Source organism: Geotrypetes seraphini, chromosome 2 (genome assembly GCF_902459505.1).
Source record: "Geotrypetes seraphini chromosome 2, aGeoSer1.1, whole genome shotgun sequence".
In the NCBI taxonomy this organism is placed as follows: Eukaryota; Metazoa; Chordata; class Amphibia; order Gymnophiona; family Dermophiidae; genus Geotrypetes; species Geotrypetes seraphini.
Window position 1 is genome coordinate 158,664,562 of NC_047085.1, and position 20,948 is coordinate 158,685,509.

The 20,948-nt window shown below is 40.4% G+C and overlaps 1 protein-coding gene across 6 annotated transcripts in view; it reads left to right on the forward strand.

Annotated features, from left to right (window-relative positions):
• The window catches only part of CEP192 (centrosomal protein 192), a 402,896-nt gene that overhangs the window by 54,335 nt on the left and 327,613 nt on the right, over positions 1-20,948 (forward strand). For all 6 annotated transcript variants that reach the window (XM_033934141.1, XM_033934142.1, XM_033934138.1 and 3 more), the window contains 2 exons: positions 3,107-3,159; positions 7,545-7,680. In XM_033934141.1, the coding sequence (XP_033790032.1) occupies positions 3,107-3,159; positions 7,545-7,680 (189 nt within the window). The remainder of the gene's footprint in view (positions 1-3,106; positions 3,160-7,544; positions 7,681-20,948) is intronic.

Consider the following 20,948-nt stretch of genomic DNA (forward strand, 5'->3'; position numbering starts at 1 on the left):
TGATCATATTGAAATCCTCTGCTCAGTGTGCAGCAGCAGGTAAGATAGCAAATAATGTAAGGAATGAAAAACCAAAAAAGTGTTATGACTTTGAATTGCTCTGCTGCGACAACACCTTGAATACTATGTGCAATTTTGGTCACCGCATCAGCAGAATTAGAAAAGGTACCAAGAAGGCGTCACATGATAAAGGATGGGGAGGACCTTCCTATGAAGAAAGGCTAAATGGCTAGGGCTCTTCATCTTGGAGAAGAGATGGCTGAGGGGAGATAAGGTAGAGGTCAATGAAATACTGAATGGAATGGAACAGATAGATGTGACTTGCTTTACTCTCTTCAAAAATGCTAGGACTAGTGGGTATACAATAAATCTACTAAGTAATAAATTTAAAACACATCTGAGAAAATATTTCTTCTGGGATTGGTTGCCAGAGAATGTAGTAAAAGCAGTTATCCAAACTTTTTCTAAACTCTGCTAAGCTAACTTTCTTTTTTGGGGGGGAAATATTTTTATTGAAGAAGCAATGCAAAGAGAACAATCATCATGAAGCAATGCAAAGAGAACAGTAAAAGAACAATAGAACCATAGTAACAAAGAAGCAACTGCAGCGCAGGACAACCTTTAACAATACTAACGAGCAATCTAAAAGAGAAGTCTAGAAGCCATTACTAAGATGGAGTTGGGCAAATCTACTGCTTATTTCTAGGATAAGTAGCTTAAAATCTGTTGTTCTCTTTTGGGATCTTGCCAGGTAGTTGTGACCCGTATTGGCCACTATTTGAAAGAAGATTCTGGTTTTGATGGTTCTTGGGCCCTGTCCCTTTATGGCAGTACTTATGTTCTTATATGCTTTTCATGTTATGATTCAATTTTTTTGGCTAGATTGATAAAAATGCGATAGATATGAAGGTGAGCAAATTATACACTAAAGTTTTCTAATCAAATACAATATTGTCTAAGCTTGTATCTCTCAAACTGTGTGCCATGGCACAGTGTTGTGCTCCGAAGAGATTCTAAGTGTGCCATGAGAGATTCCAGAATTTTACTTTTATTTTTAAAAATTCCCTTCATAAGTATACATTAAAATAGATCACATGTACTTGCTCCTCAAGGGTGTTACCAAGAGTCTGTCAATGTTATAAGCATCTGCATGTGTAATGATACCACTGCCCAGGCAAGCAATGTTCTGTAACGTGATTGGTCCTTGAAAACTAACGGCAAGTAATTTTTATTTTATTTTATTTTTTTATTATTTGTTTATAAAATTTTACAATATTTCCAAGCGTATACATCTTGTTCAGTAAAGTGAGATCAAACAACATATTAAACTAAAATTGCAAAATTAATATTACTACAAGGAAATACTGATCTAGCTGATCTCACACTAGTCCTCAATATTATTGGATCCATAATTAAGAGTAGAACATATATAATTCAAATTAATTAAATAAGAAAAATCCTTATCTGACTAAAGTGCAGGAAACTAACTTTCCATGGACGTTGTTATTCCTTTTTCTAGACGTTTCATTGAGAGAAAGCTAATCAGTTGAGATGGCTCTGTAAATATATACTTCAATGATAAATATCTAACTACACATTTACATGGATATCTCAAAAAGAAAATACCCCCTATTTGAGTCACTCCAGGTTTTAGAATTAAAAATTATTTTCTTCTTTTTTGAGTCTCTCTAGAGACATCAGGAAAAATCTGAATATGCTGCCCCAGGAAGTCTTTGGATCTATTTTTAAAGAAAAGTTTTAATATCCAATCCTTGTCTGGAGCCAAAGCAACAGACAACAAGAGAGTAGCTGGAACAGCCAATTCTCTATCTGATTGTTCCAGTATAGCTGAAATGTCCAATGACCTCTCCTGGGGTTCCTCAATTTTTTCTTCTTCTTTGAATTGGGGCTTAGTAGGTAGGTAATACACTCTTGTAAGAGGAGGTAAGGAGTTTTCAGGAATTTCAGGAAAACTAACGGCAAGTAATTTTTATTTTTTATGCATTAGTTATTCTAACTTGAGCAACAAAGCTTTACCATTTGGCTCTGATCTTTGTGAACTTGGATTTTCAGTTCTGACAGAAATTAAGGGCTCCTTTTATCAAGCCGCGCCAATGCGCGCAACGTTTCATCACGTGTTAACCCCCACGCTGGCCTAAAAACTACCGCCTGCTCAAGGGAGGCAGTAGCAGCTAGCATGGCCGGCGGTTTAGCGTGGCTTGATAAAAGGAGCCCTAAGTCTCAAAAAAAGAGAATGACTGCAGATGCTGGATGATGAAATGCATGTTTGCTTGTCGACTCATCGAGCCACATTGAATTAATTGGCACTCAATAAAAAGCACATCCATCGCATTGATTAGCAATAATATTCTATCTACTTTAGTTTCACCATTGTTAAAATTACCCATACACATAGCTTAAAGAACTTTAAATTTAATAAACTCTGAAATTTAATATTTTTTTTTGTTTTTGCAATTTTATAATTTCAGTTATAATGTGCTGTGAAAAACCATTTTCTCCATTTTTAGTGTGCCAGAGTTTAAAAAAAAAAGTTTGAGACACACTGGTCTAAGCAAAAGATTGGTGTATTTCTAATAACCTGCATAAAATTGAAATGCCAGAAAAGCAAATTTACCTCCATTTACAAAGCCATGGTAGCGGCTGCCACCTGGCATACACTCCGATACCTATTGATCCTTATGGATATCGGAGTGATTACTGCAGTAGCACCACTACTGTGGCTTTATAGAAGGAGCCCTTAGAGCAGTATTTTTATTTTTTTGTAAACTTGTTCTTAATTTTTTTTTCTTGAAACTCCCAACTAGTTTGGTTTCAGTTGGAGTGTTCACGTACAGAGATATCTGATATCCAATGTTCCTGACTTATCAAGGTATTTTGGATTTCGAAATGTTTTGAAGCCATGGATTTTTGGATGGATTTAAGCTGGTCCTGTGTTGTCCTTTGTATGTTTTACTGTAAATTCTCTATTGTGTTTAGAATTATTGTATTATTTTTAAGTGTTGCTTTAAAACTGTTGTATTAAGCAATATCTTAAGTTAAGACAAACCAAATCAAGTGTTAAATTTCTTTGCTTTTCCTTATACAGATTTATCCATTGGGTTATGTACACTTTCCCTAAAAGAGGAAAAAGAAAACCAGGTACAGTATTTTTAATGGTTTGGTTAGACAGAAGGTAGTTGCATAAAATTAGTACTAACTAACTAGTTGAAAGAGAAGTAATTGTGTGGTGTATGTTCTAGCTGTCTAGAAATAGTGAAATACTTTTTTTGGTGAAAATATTTTCTTAAATATGCTTCCTCCCATCTCTATTAAGGAACCCAAATATTCCAGACATATTCCGTTTCTATTCTATCTTCCTTTTTAGTATAATAATTCATAGACAAATAAAACAGTTGTTAGTTACCCCTAACAATTGATGGCCCTCCTCCATTACTCTCGGCAGAATACCTGACAGATCGATCCCCCCTTTTTACGAAGCTGTGTTAGATTTTTTTTATGCCAGCCATAGCGGTATTAGCTCCCAACGCTTATAGGAAATCTGTGACTGCTGGAGCTGATATTGCCACTGCCAGCGATTTTATTTATTTATGTGTATATGTATGTATGTATGTGTGTCAAATATATTTTATTGAGTACCAAGAAAAAACAACAATCTGAAACAAGGACAAAGATCAACAAGGCAGCTCGAAGTTTCATACCATAAGCCAACAAACCCATCCCACCAACCCAACCCACAACCCATTGCTCCCCCCCACCCACTCTCACTGATGCCAAAGAAAAACATAATAAACGAAGGAAAAAAGACAAATACCAGGGGGCTAGCAGTTCAAAAGGTGGCTACGAGCCACTGGAGACAATGTGGTCCAAAAGGGCTCCAAAATTTGTTGAAAGGCTCGTCCTGGCAAGGAAGAAATGTCTTAGACTCCTCTCTGTTCCCAAGAAAGCAACGTAATCATGTGACTACGCCAAAGGGAATAGTCAGGGGCCTCCGCTTCCATCCACTTAACCAAAATGCATCTGATAGCAATCACTGCCGTCCAACGCAGAAATGCACATAAATAAAATCGCTGGCAGTGGCAATATCAGCAATGTGAGCAAGTAATTGAATTCTGCCATTGTTCAGTTTAAAATACTCAGGTCTTTCTAAATTTGAACAGCATCAATAATAAAACAGCTATTTTTCTGTATTTTGTTTAAAGCTTCAGAAATAGGTTTCAGGATTCTCAGCATGTCTTCAACATCTATTAAGCCTAGTGTTGAGGATTTTGGCCATAGCAGTGCCATCTATTTTCTCTCAAGTTTGTTCACAAACTTTTGTGAGAATAGGCAAGTTTTATATACTGTTCAAAACAGTCCTCTACAGAGTTAATATCTTGTGGGAGTGTTAGTTAGCTTGGTTCCACCCATTTTTTCAAAGCTGGTGCTACAACATGATTGTTACGAAAATAGCTAGCAATTTAAAAAACACTAGTCTTTATTTCTGAAACATGAGCAGTAGTGGCTCGTGGCCAGTAGGGGGTGATGTCTATAGGACGGTAATGGAATGGACGTCAGGACATGATGGTGCAGTGTTTTGTGGAATTTTTCTACAAAAAAGTGCCTGCTTTTCGTATGGTTCTGGTTAACTCTAGTTAGATACAAGCATAGAAACATAGAAACATAGAAAAAAGCAGCAGAAAAGGGCTATATATTCCACCAAGTCTGCCCATTCCAAGTATCCCCTCCCCTGAATTTACTCCCTTAAAGATCCCACGTGAGTATCCCATTTTCTCTTAAAATCCGTCACGCTGCTGGCCTTTATCACCTGGAGTGGGAGTCTGTTCCAATGATCCACTACTCTTTCGGTGAAGAAGTACTTCCTGGAGTCGCCATGAAACTTCCCTCCCCTGATCTTCAGCGGATGCCCTCTGGTGGTCGAGGGTCCCATGAGCCAGAAGATATCATCTTCTGACTCGATGCGTCCCGTGATGTACTTATATGTTTCAATCATATCTCCCCGTTCTCTTCTTTCCTCAAGTGAGTACAGCCGCAATTTTTTAAATCTTTCTTCATACGTGAGATCCTTGAGCCCCAAGACCATCCTGGTGACCGTTCGCTGAACCGACTCGATCCTCAGCACGTCCTTTCGGTAGTGTGGTCTCCAAAACTGAACACAGTACTCCAAGTGAGGCCTCACCATGGCTCTATACAACGGCATCATAACTTCAGGTCTCCTGCTGACGAAACCTCTGCGGATACACCCATCATTTGTCTTGCCCTGGAGGAAGCCTTCTCCACTTGATTGGCAACCTTCATGTGGAGAAGGCTTCCTCCAGGGCAAGACAAATGATGGGGTGTATCCGCAGAGGTTTCGTCAGCAGGAGACCTGAAGTTATGATGCCGTTGTACAGAGCCATGGTGAGGCCTCACTTGGAGTACTGTGTTCAGTTTTGGAGACCACACTACCGAAAGGACGAGCTGAGGATCGAGTCGGTTCAGCGAACGGCCACCAGGATGGTCTTGGGGCTCAAGGATCTCACGTATGAAGAAAGATTAAGTTAGTTAGTTAAGGCAACACTTAATTGAAGCGTACGAAAAATTGGTGAATAAAAGTCTGAATATGGATGTAGCCAAGGCCAGAAAAACACACTACAGATTAATATTAAGGAAAAGCATAATATTCTTTCTATGTACTTTGATATTAGGCTAGATCATGAAGGAAATCAGGATATACATGGACTCCATTTTGTTCTCTGTCTTTCTGTGTCTTCTGCTTGGCTTTACTCCATTTTGTGTTCAGCCTGTGTCCCTTTTGTTTAGTTTTCCTGCTTCTAGCCTCGTGGTTCTAATTGATACCAGATGTGCCTTAGGCTGGTTAGGAAGAGCATATTAGATTACGTATCCCAACCTGAGATATAACATGCATTAAATATGAATGAAATACATGGTATGAATAGATGAATGATGGGGCCCCAAGTATGAATGGATTATGAAATAATTTGTACTTAAAGTGAAATATTTTATATAAAAAGAATACTAAGGAAAAATCCTGAACACAGCATCTGGAAATGGTTAAATTAGAGTCAGAGACTGCTGTTCCAGGCTCAAGCATAGGAAGGGAGGCATTGGAAGCCCACGCTTAGCACTGTGTAGGTGTAACATGAAGCTATCAGTTCAGGAAGAGGGGGAAACAGCCCCTCCTTTTTCTTTGAGACTGAGAATATCTCAGCACTTAACAAATGTAGGTTCTCTTAATATACCTTTTTGAAAAGGACAAAAAGAATATTGGATATGTAATAAAATGTTAATGTATATTCAGAAATTAATGTAAACAAAACAAATATGATTTCTGAAACTTTTAAACATGTAGAGGAATTTTCTTTGTCTAGATTTAAAGACCACCTCTGTTAGTTTGGATTGGCCCACGGCCAATGATGTTACACTGGACTGAAGGTATATATTGGGTAGCTTCGAAGTATCAGGTTGAGTTCGTTATCAGAAGGATAGCATTTTGGCAACTATAACGACCTCCCGCTAACGCAACTAGTCTTTTGAGTTCCATGATGGAAAAATAAAAGCAATAAAATTATTTTGGGTTAAACTTGCGTTATGCATCATTTTCCATGTTTTTGTTATTTTGCACACCTTGAGTGAAAGCTAGCAGCTTAATTGGCAACTGCAGCTTTATGAGTGTGCTGGCGTCCAATTAACCATGCTCAGACACTGAAGTCTTTGGCTAGGATGTGAAGCAAATGAACACTGCAACCATAAGTTAGCTTGGTATTCTCTTCATGCTCTTCTAAACTTCTCATCTTGGATACATTTGCAACTACTTGCAGTTCTTAGTGTACTGCATGCTGGATTTGGCAGATACTCCCACACCAGAATAGACAGTCACTTCACCAGTTAGCTGGAAAGCAGGAGGTGCGCAGGAAATTTCTGGCTCAGGAGCTTTTATATCACTTTTGATGTATCCAGGATTTCTGTGCAAAATATAGTAATGCACAGACTATTGTATGTGTGTGTTTGACATAAAACTAGCTGTTCCACAGAGGTTGACAGATGCTACATGCCAGGATAATGGCCTTGATCTCTGCTGTCGAACCGCCACTGTAGTTAATGAGGGACCCAAGGAAAATGAAGCTGTCACCCACTTCTATTTCTTCATTGTTTATCTTTTGTGGACTTTTTTGTTGGTGGTAGTCATGATTTTGGTCATCTTGATCAGGTAAATCTCATCTTCTCGCTTTCTCCTTTCAGCTTCAGCATCAACTTCTGAGGTCCTTCTTACTCTTTGCTGGCAGAGAGTGAGAAGGACCTCAAAGAAGGCACTAAGTATCTGTGCCTCATTCTTCCTGCTTTGGTCAGTGTTGTTAAAAATTGCTGACTGCCATGGGATGAATATGGGCTGGGAAATGAAATAGCATATTGTATTTTGGTAGTTTAATATTATGAGTTCCAAAGAATAGCATTGATAACAAGTTAGAAAGTTTTTATCACTATTTGAAAATTTTTGTTATAAGCAGTGTGGATTTTTTTTTCAGTATGGTAATAAGCTTTCTGAAAATGACCCTTTTGAAGATCCTGACTTTGCATTTGGTGATCACTTCAACACAAGCCTTTCAAGCTTTCTAGAAAATGAGAAATTGCTGTCTGCAAGTTTAGATGCAAGCTTTACTGGTAATGTATAATTTTAAATGGTGTCTTTTGAGGTAGAAAAGGGTCATGTATAAACTTGGAAAATTAAAAATACCCTTCACTTATAGACAGAAACTCTAAAATCTCACTTTTATAGAGATGCCTTTCACGTTGGGTTATTGGTATCTCAAGGGAGTTTGTGGGCTGTATCAGGGTTTCTGGAAATAGTATATATAGGTGAGGAGTGGGGGAAGTTATTGACACAAGGGCCCTGATTCTATAAATGGCGTCTGCCAGTAGATGCTCAGATTGGTGTGCCTACCAAGTAGGAACATAACTACTTTTTCAATTATCTTATTATGGAAAAATGTTTATTGCTCATTACAAAAATCTGTTAATGGTCCCCAAACCTCCTGAAATTTACCAAAATATCCTCTCTGTATTGCTAATGTTCTTTCCATTTTATATATATGATGACATATAGAATTCCACTAGAAACTGTAATTTAATCTGCTCTGATTTTTTCCAATTGAATGTAATCTGTTGAATGGCAACTCCAGTCAAAATAAATAAAAGCTTGTTGTTTTTTTGAAGAAATCTGACTTTTCGCTCTCATTGACATGCCAAATAAAATAGTATCATATGTCAAGGCCACTGGATTTTCTAACATCCTATTTATTTGGGTCCATATTGATTTCCAAAATAACAATATAAATGGACAACAGAATAAAAAATGATCTGATGTTCCAGCCTCAAGATGACAGTGCCAATATCTATTAGATTTAGAACTATCTAAATTTTGTAAACGAACAGGGGTCCAGAAAGCTCTATGCAAAAGAAAAAACCAAGTTTGTCTCATAGATGCAGACATTGTACATCTCATCCTCCAAGACCAAATTCGTGTCCATTGAGACGCAGTAATTTGATGCTTGATCTCAATGCTCCAAATGTCCCGAAGACCAGTTTTTGATTTTTTTATTCTCGAATCCAGATATCAATTTATACCACTGTGCGGCCTGGTGTCCCATGAAATCTACATGAAAGCATAAGAATTCCAAGCTATATTGATTATTGAGATTTCTCCAATTCAGGGAACCCCGCCTGAATGGCCTGCTTCAATTGCAACCATCTAAAACTTTGTGATTTACTAAGACCAAATTTATGTTGCAACTGTGAAAACTCAAGCAGCTTACCATTAGATAATACATCTTCCAATGTAGGTATGCCTGCCATCATCCAATGCTACCAGATGATTTTAAAACCGCCAATTTGAATCTTAGCCAAATCATTTGATTTGTTGATTTATGTATTGGAATAGGAGTTAAGACTATTTACATATCTTAAAGTTTTCCTGTATCAACTAATATTCTATTTTCTTTATATAACCTAGGCATTTTGATACTAAGAACATGGCAAAGTCGCAGAGGAAACATGAGTCACCATTCCAATCATATCCAATCTGGGATATTTTCTTTTTTTTTTTTAAATTCTTTATTCCTTTTTAATCATTCAACAAGTGTACAATAAAGATCATACATAGGCTCAAAAACAACACTTAATAAATCCATCAAGATAATAACAATTGTATGTATATACCGTATTTGCCGGCGTATAAGACGACTTTTTAGTACCTTAAAATCCTCCCCAAAGTCGGGGGTCGTCTTATACGCCGGGTACAGTTTACATGCCCTTACTTGCGGGGCTGGATGTACTCAGTCGCGCGGCTCTTCTTCTCCCTACCTTCTCTGCTTGCAGCACAGAGCCGAACGGAAGTCTTCCCGACGTCAGCGCTGACGTCGGAGGGGAGGGAGGGCTTAAACAAAGCTTAAACAAAGCCCTCCCTCCCTCCGACGTCAGCGCTGACGTCGGGAAGACTTCCGTTCGGCTCTGTGCTGCAGGCATGGCAGGTAAGGAGAAGGAGAGTAGCCTCGCGGTACCAAGAGAGAGGGGCGGCCGCCCCGCCCCGGTTGCAGCACAGCCGGCCAGGTCCCCTTACTTTTGTGGCACTTCCCCGACCGACCGATAACAGCCCGGGTCCGACAATCCTCCCTGCCCTGTAGCCGCGAATCTAAATTACCTTCTTACAGCAGCTGTAAGAAGGTAATTTAGATTCGCGGTTAAGGGCAGGGAAGTTTGTCGGACCCGGGCTGTTGTCGGTCGGTCGGGGAAGTGCCACAAAAGTAAGGGGACCTGGCTGGCTGTGCTGCACCCGGGGCGGTAGAGAAGGAGGGGGGGGGAGAAGGACGCTGAAATGCCATGGTGAAGACAGGAGGGGGGGGGGGAAGGACTCTGAAAGCACTTGAAGACAGAGGAGGGAGAAGAACGCTGAAAGCACATGGGGGAATACAAAGGGGTGGAGAAGGAAGAAGGGGTCGTCTTATACGGCGAGTATAACACAAAACTCTATTTTTTAACTAAAAGTTGGGGGGTCGTCTTATACGCCCAGTCGTCCTATACGCCGGCAAATACGGTATATATATATATATATATATATATATATATATATATATATATATATATATATATATATATATATATATATATATATATATATATATATATATATATAGAAAAGTGTTGGGAGGGAGGGTGGGTTATGGGTATATGTATGTATATATATATATACCCATATACCCATAACCCACCCTCCCTCCCAACACTTTTCTACTTAATTCATTTTACCCTCTCTTCAATTGTACAATCCCTCCCCCATCCCTCCTTAATTAATTTATCTTCAAAAGAAAAAAATGGTGTTTATTCATTACAAAACAATGTTAGTGGCTCCCATATTTTAATAAAACTTTTATAATTTCCATTTTGTACCGCTATTGAACATTCCATTTTATATAAATGACATAGTGAATTCCACCAAAAATTAAAGTTAAGTCTGCTATGATCTTTCCAATTGTTAGTAATATGTTGAATGGCAACTCCTGTCATAATCAATAAAAGTTTGTTATTGCTTGCCGATATCTGACTCTTTTTCCTCATAGACATGCCAAATATCACAGTATCATAAGTTAATGCTACAGGATTTTCAAATAAAGAATTTATTTGATTCTAGATCGAATTCCAAAAGGCTAAGATAAAGGGACAAAAAAATAAAAGATGATCCAAAGTCAAGCTTACAATGCCAGCATCTATTAGATAATGAACTATTCAACTTTTGTAATCTAACTGGGGTCCAAAATGCTCTATGCAAAAGAAAAAAACCAAGTTTGCCTCATAGATGCTGACAATGTACATCTTAAATTTGTGGCCATTGAGTTGCTGAAATCTGATGCTTAATCTCAATGCTCCAAATATCCCTAAGACCATTTTTAGGTTTTTTATTAACCAATTCACTAATAACTTTATACCACTGCGCGGCCTGGTGACCCAGAAAGTTTGTCTGGAAGCATAAAAATTCCATATTATATTGAGAATTAAGACTTTTCCATTCAGGGAACCCTGCCTGAATGGCCTGCTTCAATTGCAACCATCGATAAAATTGTGATTTATTAAGCCCAAATTTATGTTGCAGTTGTGTAAACTCAAGCAGCTTTCCATTTGAAATAACATCATTTAAAGTTCGTATTCCTGCACTTAACCAATGCCTCCAGACAATCTTAGATCCGCCAATTTGAATCTTTGAGTTTAGCCATATAGATTGATTTGTTGATTTATTAATAGGATTTTCAGTTAAGTTGCTGACATACCTCACAGTTTTCCAAGTATCTAATAAAATTCTATTTTCTTTATACAATCTGGGCATCTTGATACTGAGAATGTGACAAAGATATAAAGGACACAGGAGTTGCCATTCCAAATATAACCAATCAGGAGTGTACTCAATGAGCTCTGGGAGGACCCAATACATACCTTGACGTAAAATATAGGCCTGATGGTACCTATAAAAATTTGGAAAATTTACCCCTCCCTCCTTAATTGATTTCTGTAAAGATACCAAAGCAATCCTAGGAGTTTTTACCAAGCCAAACAAACTTAATAATTATCGAATTCAATTTTTTATAAAAAGATTTTTGAAAAAACACCGGAATCATACACATTTGATAACAAACCACAGGCAACACCATCATTTTCACAGTTTGAACTCTCCCCCACCAAGATAAATGTAATGGATTCCATTGTTCACATAATTCCGAAACCTTTTTTAATAAAAGTTTTTCATTTTCTTTTACTGTATCATCCACTGAATTTTTGATCCAAATTTCTAAATATTTTAATCCATCTTCCTTCCAAACAAAAGAAAATGAATCAAACATAGTTTTTATGCAATGTACATTAAGTGAAAGAATTTCAGATTTACCCCAATTAATTTTGTATCCTGAGAACATTCCAAACCTTTCAATCAATTCTAACAAACACGGAATGGTTGAACCTGGATTGCGCAAATATAACAAAATGTCATCCGCATAAGCAGATAATTTGTATTCCCATTCTTTTAGGGGAATACCCTGTATCCCCTTTGCCTGATTAATAGCTATCAATAAGGGTTCTAAAACAATATCAAACAGCAAAGAAGACAATGGACATCCCTGTCTAACTCCTCTATGTAATTTAAAACAGTCAGATAAATTATTAATATATAATCTTGCCATAGGGGAGCTATACAAAGTTTTAATCATTTGAACAAAACCAGGGCCTATACCAAACCAATCCAAAGCCTGATACATGAATGACCATTCTACCCTATCAAAAGCTTTTTCTGCATCTAAAGATAAAGCAAAAGCTGGTTCATTCATCATTTTAGTTAAATTTAAAGTATGAAACGGCAATCTCGTATTATTAGAAGAATGTCTGTTTGCAATGAAACCCGTTTGATGTACATCAATTATGTAAGGGAGAGCCTTTGCCAATCTTAATGCCAGAGTCTTAGCCAATAATTTTCCATCCACATTAATTAACGATATTGGTCTGTAATTTGAAACCAAAGTGGGATCTTTATTTGGCTTTGGTAAAACAATCACCACAGATTCTGCCATAGTACTTTTAATACAACCTTTAGTAAGTTGAAACTGATATAAATTTAGTAAATAGGGTAATAAAGAATTTTGAAATGTTTTATAGAATTCCACAGTAAAACCATCCCCACCTGGAGCGGATCCAACTCTAAGAGACTTCAACGCTGTTTCTATTTCTTTTAATGATATAGGTTCTTCTAAACTTATTTTTATATGATCAGGAAGTTTTGGACCCTCAAGAAGATTTAAAAAATTCCATACCTTTTTGAACTTTATCAACAGAAGACTCGGAAGAATACAACTCTTTGTAAAAAACCAAAAATTGAATTAAAATATTACTAATTTGATTATGCGTATTTCCGTTCTCATCTTTTATTGCTATTATTTTTATTCTTCTCTTCTTTGCTTTAAGATAATTTTCAAGTAAACTTCCTGCCTTATTAGATTTTCCATATGCAAAGAAAACAAATCTTTCCTTGCCATTCTTGAAGAAATCTCATTATATTTACCCTTAGCCTTTAATAAAGCTTGCAAAGTACCGTATTTTCACGCATATAACGCGTGCGTTATACACGATTTTTACAAACCGAGTATAACCATGGCTCGTTATCCCCTTTTTTTTTTTTTTTTTTTACATAGTTCCTCCCCCCCCCCCGACGTCCGATTCACCCCGCAGGACCGCTCGCGTTCGAACACGCACCTGCACCACCACCCCGAAGGACCGCTCGCACCCCCACAGCCTCCCCACCCCCCCATCATGTAGAAGCTGCCTACCGTCGTCCTGCTGCTTTCTCTGCCGGCGGTCCTGCTCCTTCTCTTAGCCCTGCGTCTACGCTGCTTCCTCTTCCGGCGGTCTCGCCCTTTCTCTGACAGGTCGAGTCACAGGCCACAAGGTCCGAGCGTCTGTTGCTTTCCTCCACTCAACTCCCATTGAGGAAATCTGTAAGGCTGCCACTTGGTCCTCTGTTCATACGTTCACCTCGCATTACTGTCTGGATGCTTTCTCCAGGTGTGATTGCCGTTTCGGCCAATCTGTTTTGCAAAATCTATTCTCCTAAATTGCCTACTCTCCCTCCATCACTTTCTGGTTAGCTTGGAGGTCATCCACATGTAGAGAATATGCTGCCTGCTTGTCCTGGGATAAAGCACAGTTACTTACCGAACCAGGTGTTATCCAGGGACAGCAGGCAGATATTCTCGCAACCCACCCACCTCCCCGTGGTTGGCTTCTTTGCTTGCTATCTGAACTGAGGACACGCTGAGGAGACGCATGCCTTAGACAGGGCAGGAGGGGCATGTGTGGGCCAATCGCAAGCCTGAAAGTCTTCGAGCAAGTCTGCTTGCGAAAACGTCCGCTAGGGGGCTCCGTTGGTGACGTCACCCACATGTAGAGAATATCTGCCTGCTGTCCCTGGATAACCTGTTACGGTAAGTAACTGTGCTATTTCCTTTACTTGCTGAATAGCTAATAACAAGGGTTCCAAAACAATATCAAAAAGTAAAGGAGATAGGGGACAGCCTTGTCTAATATAAACAAAAGCATTCTGAAAAATTATTATTAATATACAACCTAGCAACAGGGGAGCTATACAACGTTTGAATCATTTGTATAAATCCTGAACCTCTACCAAACCATTCCATTGCTTGATAACATGAAACATAGAAACATAGAAAAAAGACGGCAGAAAAGGGCTATAGCCCACCAAGTCTGCCCATTCCAAATACCCGCCCCCCTGGTTTCACTCCCTTAGGGATCCCATGTGAATATCCCATTTTCTCTTAAAATCCGACACGCTGTTGGCCTCAATCACCTGCAGTGGGAGTTTGTTCCAATGATCCACCACTCTTTCAGTGAAGAAATATTTTCTGGAGTCGCTATGGAACTTCCCTCCCCTGATTTTCAGCGGATGCCCCATTCTACATAATAAAGGCCTTCTCTGCATCCAAGGACACAGAAAAGACCGGATCTTTCATGGCTTTTGTTAAATATAACATATGAAAAGCCAATCTAGTATTATTAGAGGAATGTCTCTGAGCAACAAATCCTGTTTGGTGCATACCTTTTATAAAAGGGAGAGCTTTAGCCAAGCGTAAAGCCAATGTCTTAGCTAAAAGTTTACCATCTACATTGATTAAAGAAATAGGCCTGTAATTTGAAACCAAAGTGGGATTTTTATTTGGCTTTGGCAAAACTATAGTTAAAGATTCTGCCATAGTGCCTGTGATACAACCCTTATTTAGTTGTCTGATATAAATTTAATAAATAAGGCAATAGGGTATTTTGAAAACTCTACCGTAAAACCATCACCACCTGGAAAGGATCCAACTCTAAGGGACTTCAAAGCTGTTTGTAATTCTTTTAGTGATATAATCTCTTCTAAACTTTTTATATGTTCAGGAATTTTAGGTCCCTCTAATAATTTCAAAAACTCCAAACCATCTTTTCCTTTGTCTAAATAAGGCTCAGAAGAATAAAGAGATTTATAAAATTTTAAAAATTGTTTTAAAATAGGTTCAACTTGAGTATAAGTGTCACCATTCTCATCTTTAATGGCAATTATTTTTGTCTTCCTTTTTTTCGCTTTAAGATAGTTTGCCAATACTCTTCCCGCCTTATTTGAGTTTCCATAGTACAAAGCTTGTTGAGAAAATAAATCTTTCCATACCAATTAGCTTTTTAAAAGGTCCTGTAACGCAGAATATTCCCATTTGTCAATTAATTTTGACTCCAAAAGTTTAATTTCTTGCTCCAAATTGGAAAATTGTCTTTTGACCTCTTTCTTAAGATAAGCCGAAAAAGAGATAATTTGACCTCTCATGGTTGCTTTAAATGCATCCCATAAGGTTTCCATAGAGATTTCTTCTGTGGCATTAAGTTGGAAATAATCTTTCATTTTTAATTGACAATCTTCACAAAATGTTGGATCTGCAAGCAATGTATTATCAAATCTCCATACAGGTCTACTATTATCTTGATCTACAATTTTGAGTTCAATCCACACTCCTCCATGATCCGACATAATGATTGGATCTATGGCGGCTTGTGTTACCTGTTGTACTAAATGATTTGAAACAAAAATATAATCTATTGGTGAAAAGGATTTATGAACATTGGAGCAAAAAGAAAATTCCTGACCATCAAAATGAAGTAAACGTCAAATATCTTTCAAATCACAAGACTGCAAAATTATCTAATCCTAATGATTTCATGATTTTACTGGGATTTTTATCCATCAAAGGATCCATGACACCATTGAAATCCCCAGCCACCACTAAATTAGAGGCAGCCAGTGGGATTATCAGTTGTTGTAGAGTCTTAAAATATTCATTTTGGTTCGAATTAGGGGCATATACATTAAAAAGCGCCATTGTAGTATTCCCCATGCTCATTTCCACATGTATCCATCTTCCTAAAGGATCTGAAGCCTTTAATTTAAACAAAGCAGTGCATTTTCTGTTCACTAAAATAGCAACACCAGCTGGAGAAAAAACAATGTTTGACCCAGCCTCCTTCCAATTTTTTAGATTCTATATCTAACAGATGTGTCTCTTGGATGTAACAGATATCTGCATTTTGTTGTTTTAAAAATAACTGTGTTTTTCCTTTATCGGATGGTTAAGACCATTAACATTTTAAAGAAAATATCTTAAAATCCATTAAATGAAACTAAAACTTGTCTTCCTATAAATCAACTTATAATTATTGTTTAATAAATCATTTTCCCAATAGACAAGATCTAAGATATAATCCCACTCTCCCCCAAACCCACCCTTACATACCTTCCTCCCCAATTAATTACAAAAACTTGGAAACGCAAATTTGAGATCAGGTACAGAAAAAACTCCTTACAAGCTATTATAATATACTTAATTAGCTTCTATAATAAGCTACCCAATTTTAGATCTGAATCATAAAGAAATCAGACGAATTAACATACAAACTCATCCAATTGATATTGATCAACTTTTCAGTGAAGATAATAAATAAGTAAATATAATTTTTTTTTCAATGAAAAGCTTTTATTGAAATACACTCCAAACAGTACAATTTCACAGGAAACGCAGGAACAAAGATACATAGAGCAAAATACCTCGCTCCAAAATAACAACAGAAACATGTGCAAGTCCCACAGACTAATAAGAGCAATCAAAAATACCCACCAAATCACAGTCCATACCCCCCCACCCACCCCCCTAGGGACAGAGCACAATACCAACATCTCTCAATAAGGTTGAGAAACAATCTATTCCAAACAGAAACCAAAACGTGAAAAGGAATATGGTTATGGGATCCCCCCCAAGTATCGCCCATCCAGTCCTACTCCAAAACAAACCCAAAGCCCCTAGCCACCCCTACCACAAACTCCCACAGAAGCCCGAAAACTACGCCAGATATGAGCATAGCCATGTAATTTACCATGACGCAAAGCCGTTAAGTGATAAAGGTTCTGCCAATTTAGCAAGCGTTGCTCCACCAGGGCCCACGTGGGAGGGAGCGCCTGATTCCACAGAGAGGCAATGGCCAATCTAGCAGCAATGAATGCCTGAATGCCAACTTACAAAATAAAGAGTCACCCCAAGCCAAATCCAGTTGATGCCAAAACAACAAGGCGTGTCGCCAATCAGCCGGTATCTGGACATCTAAGATCCGGGACACCCGAACAAAAACCTCAGTCCAGAATCCACACACCTGCCTACACTGCCACCACATATGAAAGTATGTACCCACTTCCCCACAGCCCCTCCAACATAAGTCACTCGCACCTCCCTGCCAACGAGCCACAACCTGAGGGGTATAGTACCACCGAAAGAGGACCTTGTAACCATTCTCAATTAGCAAAGCAGCTATACCTGCCGAGGAGATCTCCGACCATATGTCACCCCAAGTGTCCCAGGGAATAGCTGAACCACAATCATCTTCCCAAGCCCTCATGTAGGGAAGGGGAGCCCCCCGACAATTAAGGCACCTATATACTGCAGAGAGAGCTCCCTTCCGAAGCACTGGACCCAATAGCAGCTCAAAGGGCATCTTACCACCCCTCAAGTCTCCCAGAAGACCCGAGGCCCTGATATAATGGAGAACCTGCAGGTAGGGGAACAAATCCCTTATCCCAAACCCATACTTGCCCCTGAGTTCCGTAAAGGGTCTAACACCGCCCAGAACCGGGTCCCACAACTGTCCCACACAAACTAAGCCCCGTGACTCCCAGTCTGCAAACACTCCCCCATCCCTTCCTGGTGGAAAGTCAGGGTTGTGTCTCAACGGAGTATACCAGGAATGTCGCCTACTCCCCAATAAACAAGCTCTGGTCTGATTCCAGACCCTCAAAGAAGTCACTACCGAGGATACCCCCCCTACCAGTCGCGCCCTACCAGGCACCCACGGCCGATGTAACAAAGGTACCCCCTCACTTAACCCTTGCTCAATTTCCACCCACGGTTTCGGCGTCTGCGTCTGCCATTCTAAAAGGGCGCGCAGCTGAGCAGCCTGATAATATTTCACCACATCCGGGACCCCCAACCCCCCGTCCCCTCTCCCCATACATAAGACCTTCCTACTCACCCTTGGCCGTCGACCAGCCCAAATAAAATTAAAGATATGCCTTTGAACCTCCTCTAATGTTTTTCTACTCACCCAAAGAGGCAATACCTGGAATAAGAACAACAAACGAGGCAGAATCATCATCTTCACAATGGCCACCCGGCCCAACCAAGAGAAATACAGATCTTTCCAATTAAGCAAATCTTGGCGAATGCGACGAAAGAGCGGAGGAAAGTTGAGGTCATATAACTCCACTCCCGGCGGTCCAAAATAAACCCCGAGATATCGCAGAGAATGCTGAACCCACCGAAACGGATACCGGTCGCGGAGATAGGAAACCCGGTCAGCAGGCAAGTTAATGTTGAGGAGCTCCGATTTACCAACATTGACCCGAAATCCCGACACCTCGCCATAGATATCCAACTCCCGCAATATAGCCGGCAAGGAAGTTGCAGGGTCTTCCACCGTAAACAAAATATCATCCGCAAACAAAGCCAACTTAAAATCCCCTCCCGGCACCGTGACCCCTTTAATATCCGGATTCATCCACACACGCTGCGCCAGGGGTTCCACCGTCAAAGCGAAAAGGAGCGGGGAAAGGGGACACCCCTGACGTGTTCCCCTTGCCAGAGAGAAAGTCTCCGAATAACCACCATTCACCTTGATGCAACTCAGAGGTCCACTATATAGGACCCGAATCCAGTCCCGCTTTCGTGGACCCAGACCCACAGACTCCAGGACCTGAAATAAAAAAGGCCAAGCCACCCTATCGAACGCCTTCTCAGCATCGATAGACAAAAACACCGTTTCTCTCACCCCCCCCGGCCCGGTCATACAAGTTATAGACCCTACAAGTATTATCACCCACCTGTCTGCCTACCACAAATCCCAACTGATCTGGATGGATCAGCCAAGGGATCCAACTCATCAATCGGTCCGCCAAAATTCGCGTGAAGATCTTAGTATCAACCCCCAACAGGGATATCGGCCTGTAGGAAGCACATTGGAGGGGATCCTTCCCCTCCTTAGCCAGCACTGTCACGCCCTCCAAGCGCATGAAGTAGGGGAGGGCACTATTCCCTTGTAAAGAGTTAAGAAAACGCAACAAAGGGGGCAGCAGCAGATCTTGAAAACGTTTGTAGTACCGAACGGTAAAACCGTCCAACCCAGGTGACTTACCAAGCTTCATAGAGCGCAGCGCACTACGAGCCTCAATCAATGTAAGAGGGCGGTCCAACCTCACCACATCAGCCTGTGCAATCCGGGGCAACTCTGCTGAAGTTAAATAAGCGTCCTGGTCCTGTGAGGGCCCTGAAACTTCCGGGGTATAGAGTTGAGAATAATATTCCACAAAACGTGCATGGATAGCATCCTCAGTCTGTAACACTTCCCCAGAGGCCGCCCGGAGCGAAAAGATCTGGTTGCGCGTCTGTCGCACCTTAAGATGATGTGCAACCAGTCGACTAGCTTTATTAGAAAACTCAAAATATCTCTGTTGGAGGAGCTGTAAGTTATGGTGCAATCTGTCCAAGTCTAAAGCCCGGAGATCCCTACGGGCCTGAAACAAGCGCTCCCGCAATTCCACATTCCAAGGGGAACGCTTATGCAAACTCTCCAACCTACCAATTATAATCAACAGGTCCGCCGCATCCTCCCGCCGTTTACGTTGCCGGGCTGACGACAGGGCTATTAACCTGCCCCTAAGGGTAGCCTTTAACCCCTCCCAAACCGCTTCCAACGAAGCTCCGCACTCCACATTTACATCTAGATATTCTTGTATCCACCCTTCAATCTGTTCCCACCTCTGGGTCATCTAGAAGACTATCATTGAAACGCCAAAATTTCCGTCCCGAGCCTCCACCCACCCCCCTGGAATCGCAACCACACCGGGGCATGGTCCGACCACGTGAGGGACTCAATCCCCGCGGACTCCACCCTCCGGAGTAGTCCCCGCTCCACAAAAACATAATCAATTCTGGAATATGAGGAATGTATTCCCGAAAAGTAGGTATAGTCCTTAACCGAAGGATGGAGCCACCTCCAGCAATCCACCACATTCAGATTGGCCAATGCCTCACGCAACAGTTTACGATCCCTTCTCCCATAATGATCCGCCCTCCCTGAGTTATCCAAATGAGGGGTCACTGTAAGATTGAAATCCCCACCAAAAACCAGGGCCCCCCCCTTAAACTTGAGGATCCGAGGGACCAACTCATGGAAGAAGGTCCCCTGACCCTCATTAGGGGCATAGACATTTACCAGGGAATACAAGACCCCCTCAATCATAGCCTCCAACATGATGTATCTGCCCTGAGGATCCCTCACCACCCTACGCACCTCACAGCGGATCCCCTTACGAATAAGAATTCCCACCCCACCCCTCTTAGAAGTGCCCACCCGGGAAGCCCAAAAGGCCTGCGGGAACCTGTGATCCCCAACCAAAGATTCATGGGACTGCAGTAAATGTGTTTCTTGGACAAAGCAGACATCAGCCCTCAAACGGAGCAATTCCCTGTAGAAGGCCCTTCTCTTGTTGGGGGAATTGAGACCCCTTATGTTATAAGAAACCAATTTAAACACCCCCATATTCCAAATAAAATAATGACAATGCAAACCCAACCCCAACAGATATGTCCCCACAACCCCCCCCTCCCTCCCCATCCCTCCCCACCTCCCCCCCTCCCCCACAGTGAGAGTCCTCAGATCTCCCACCAACATACAAAGAAGTGAACCATCTCCATGGCCCCTTACACACATCCCACACTCAAATATCAACTATCAAAAACGGTGTATACAAAAATCCC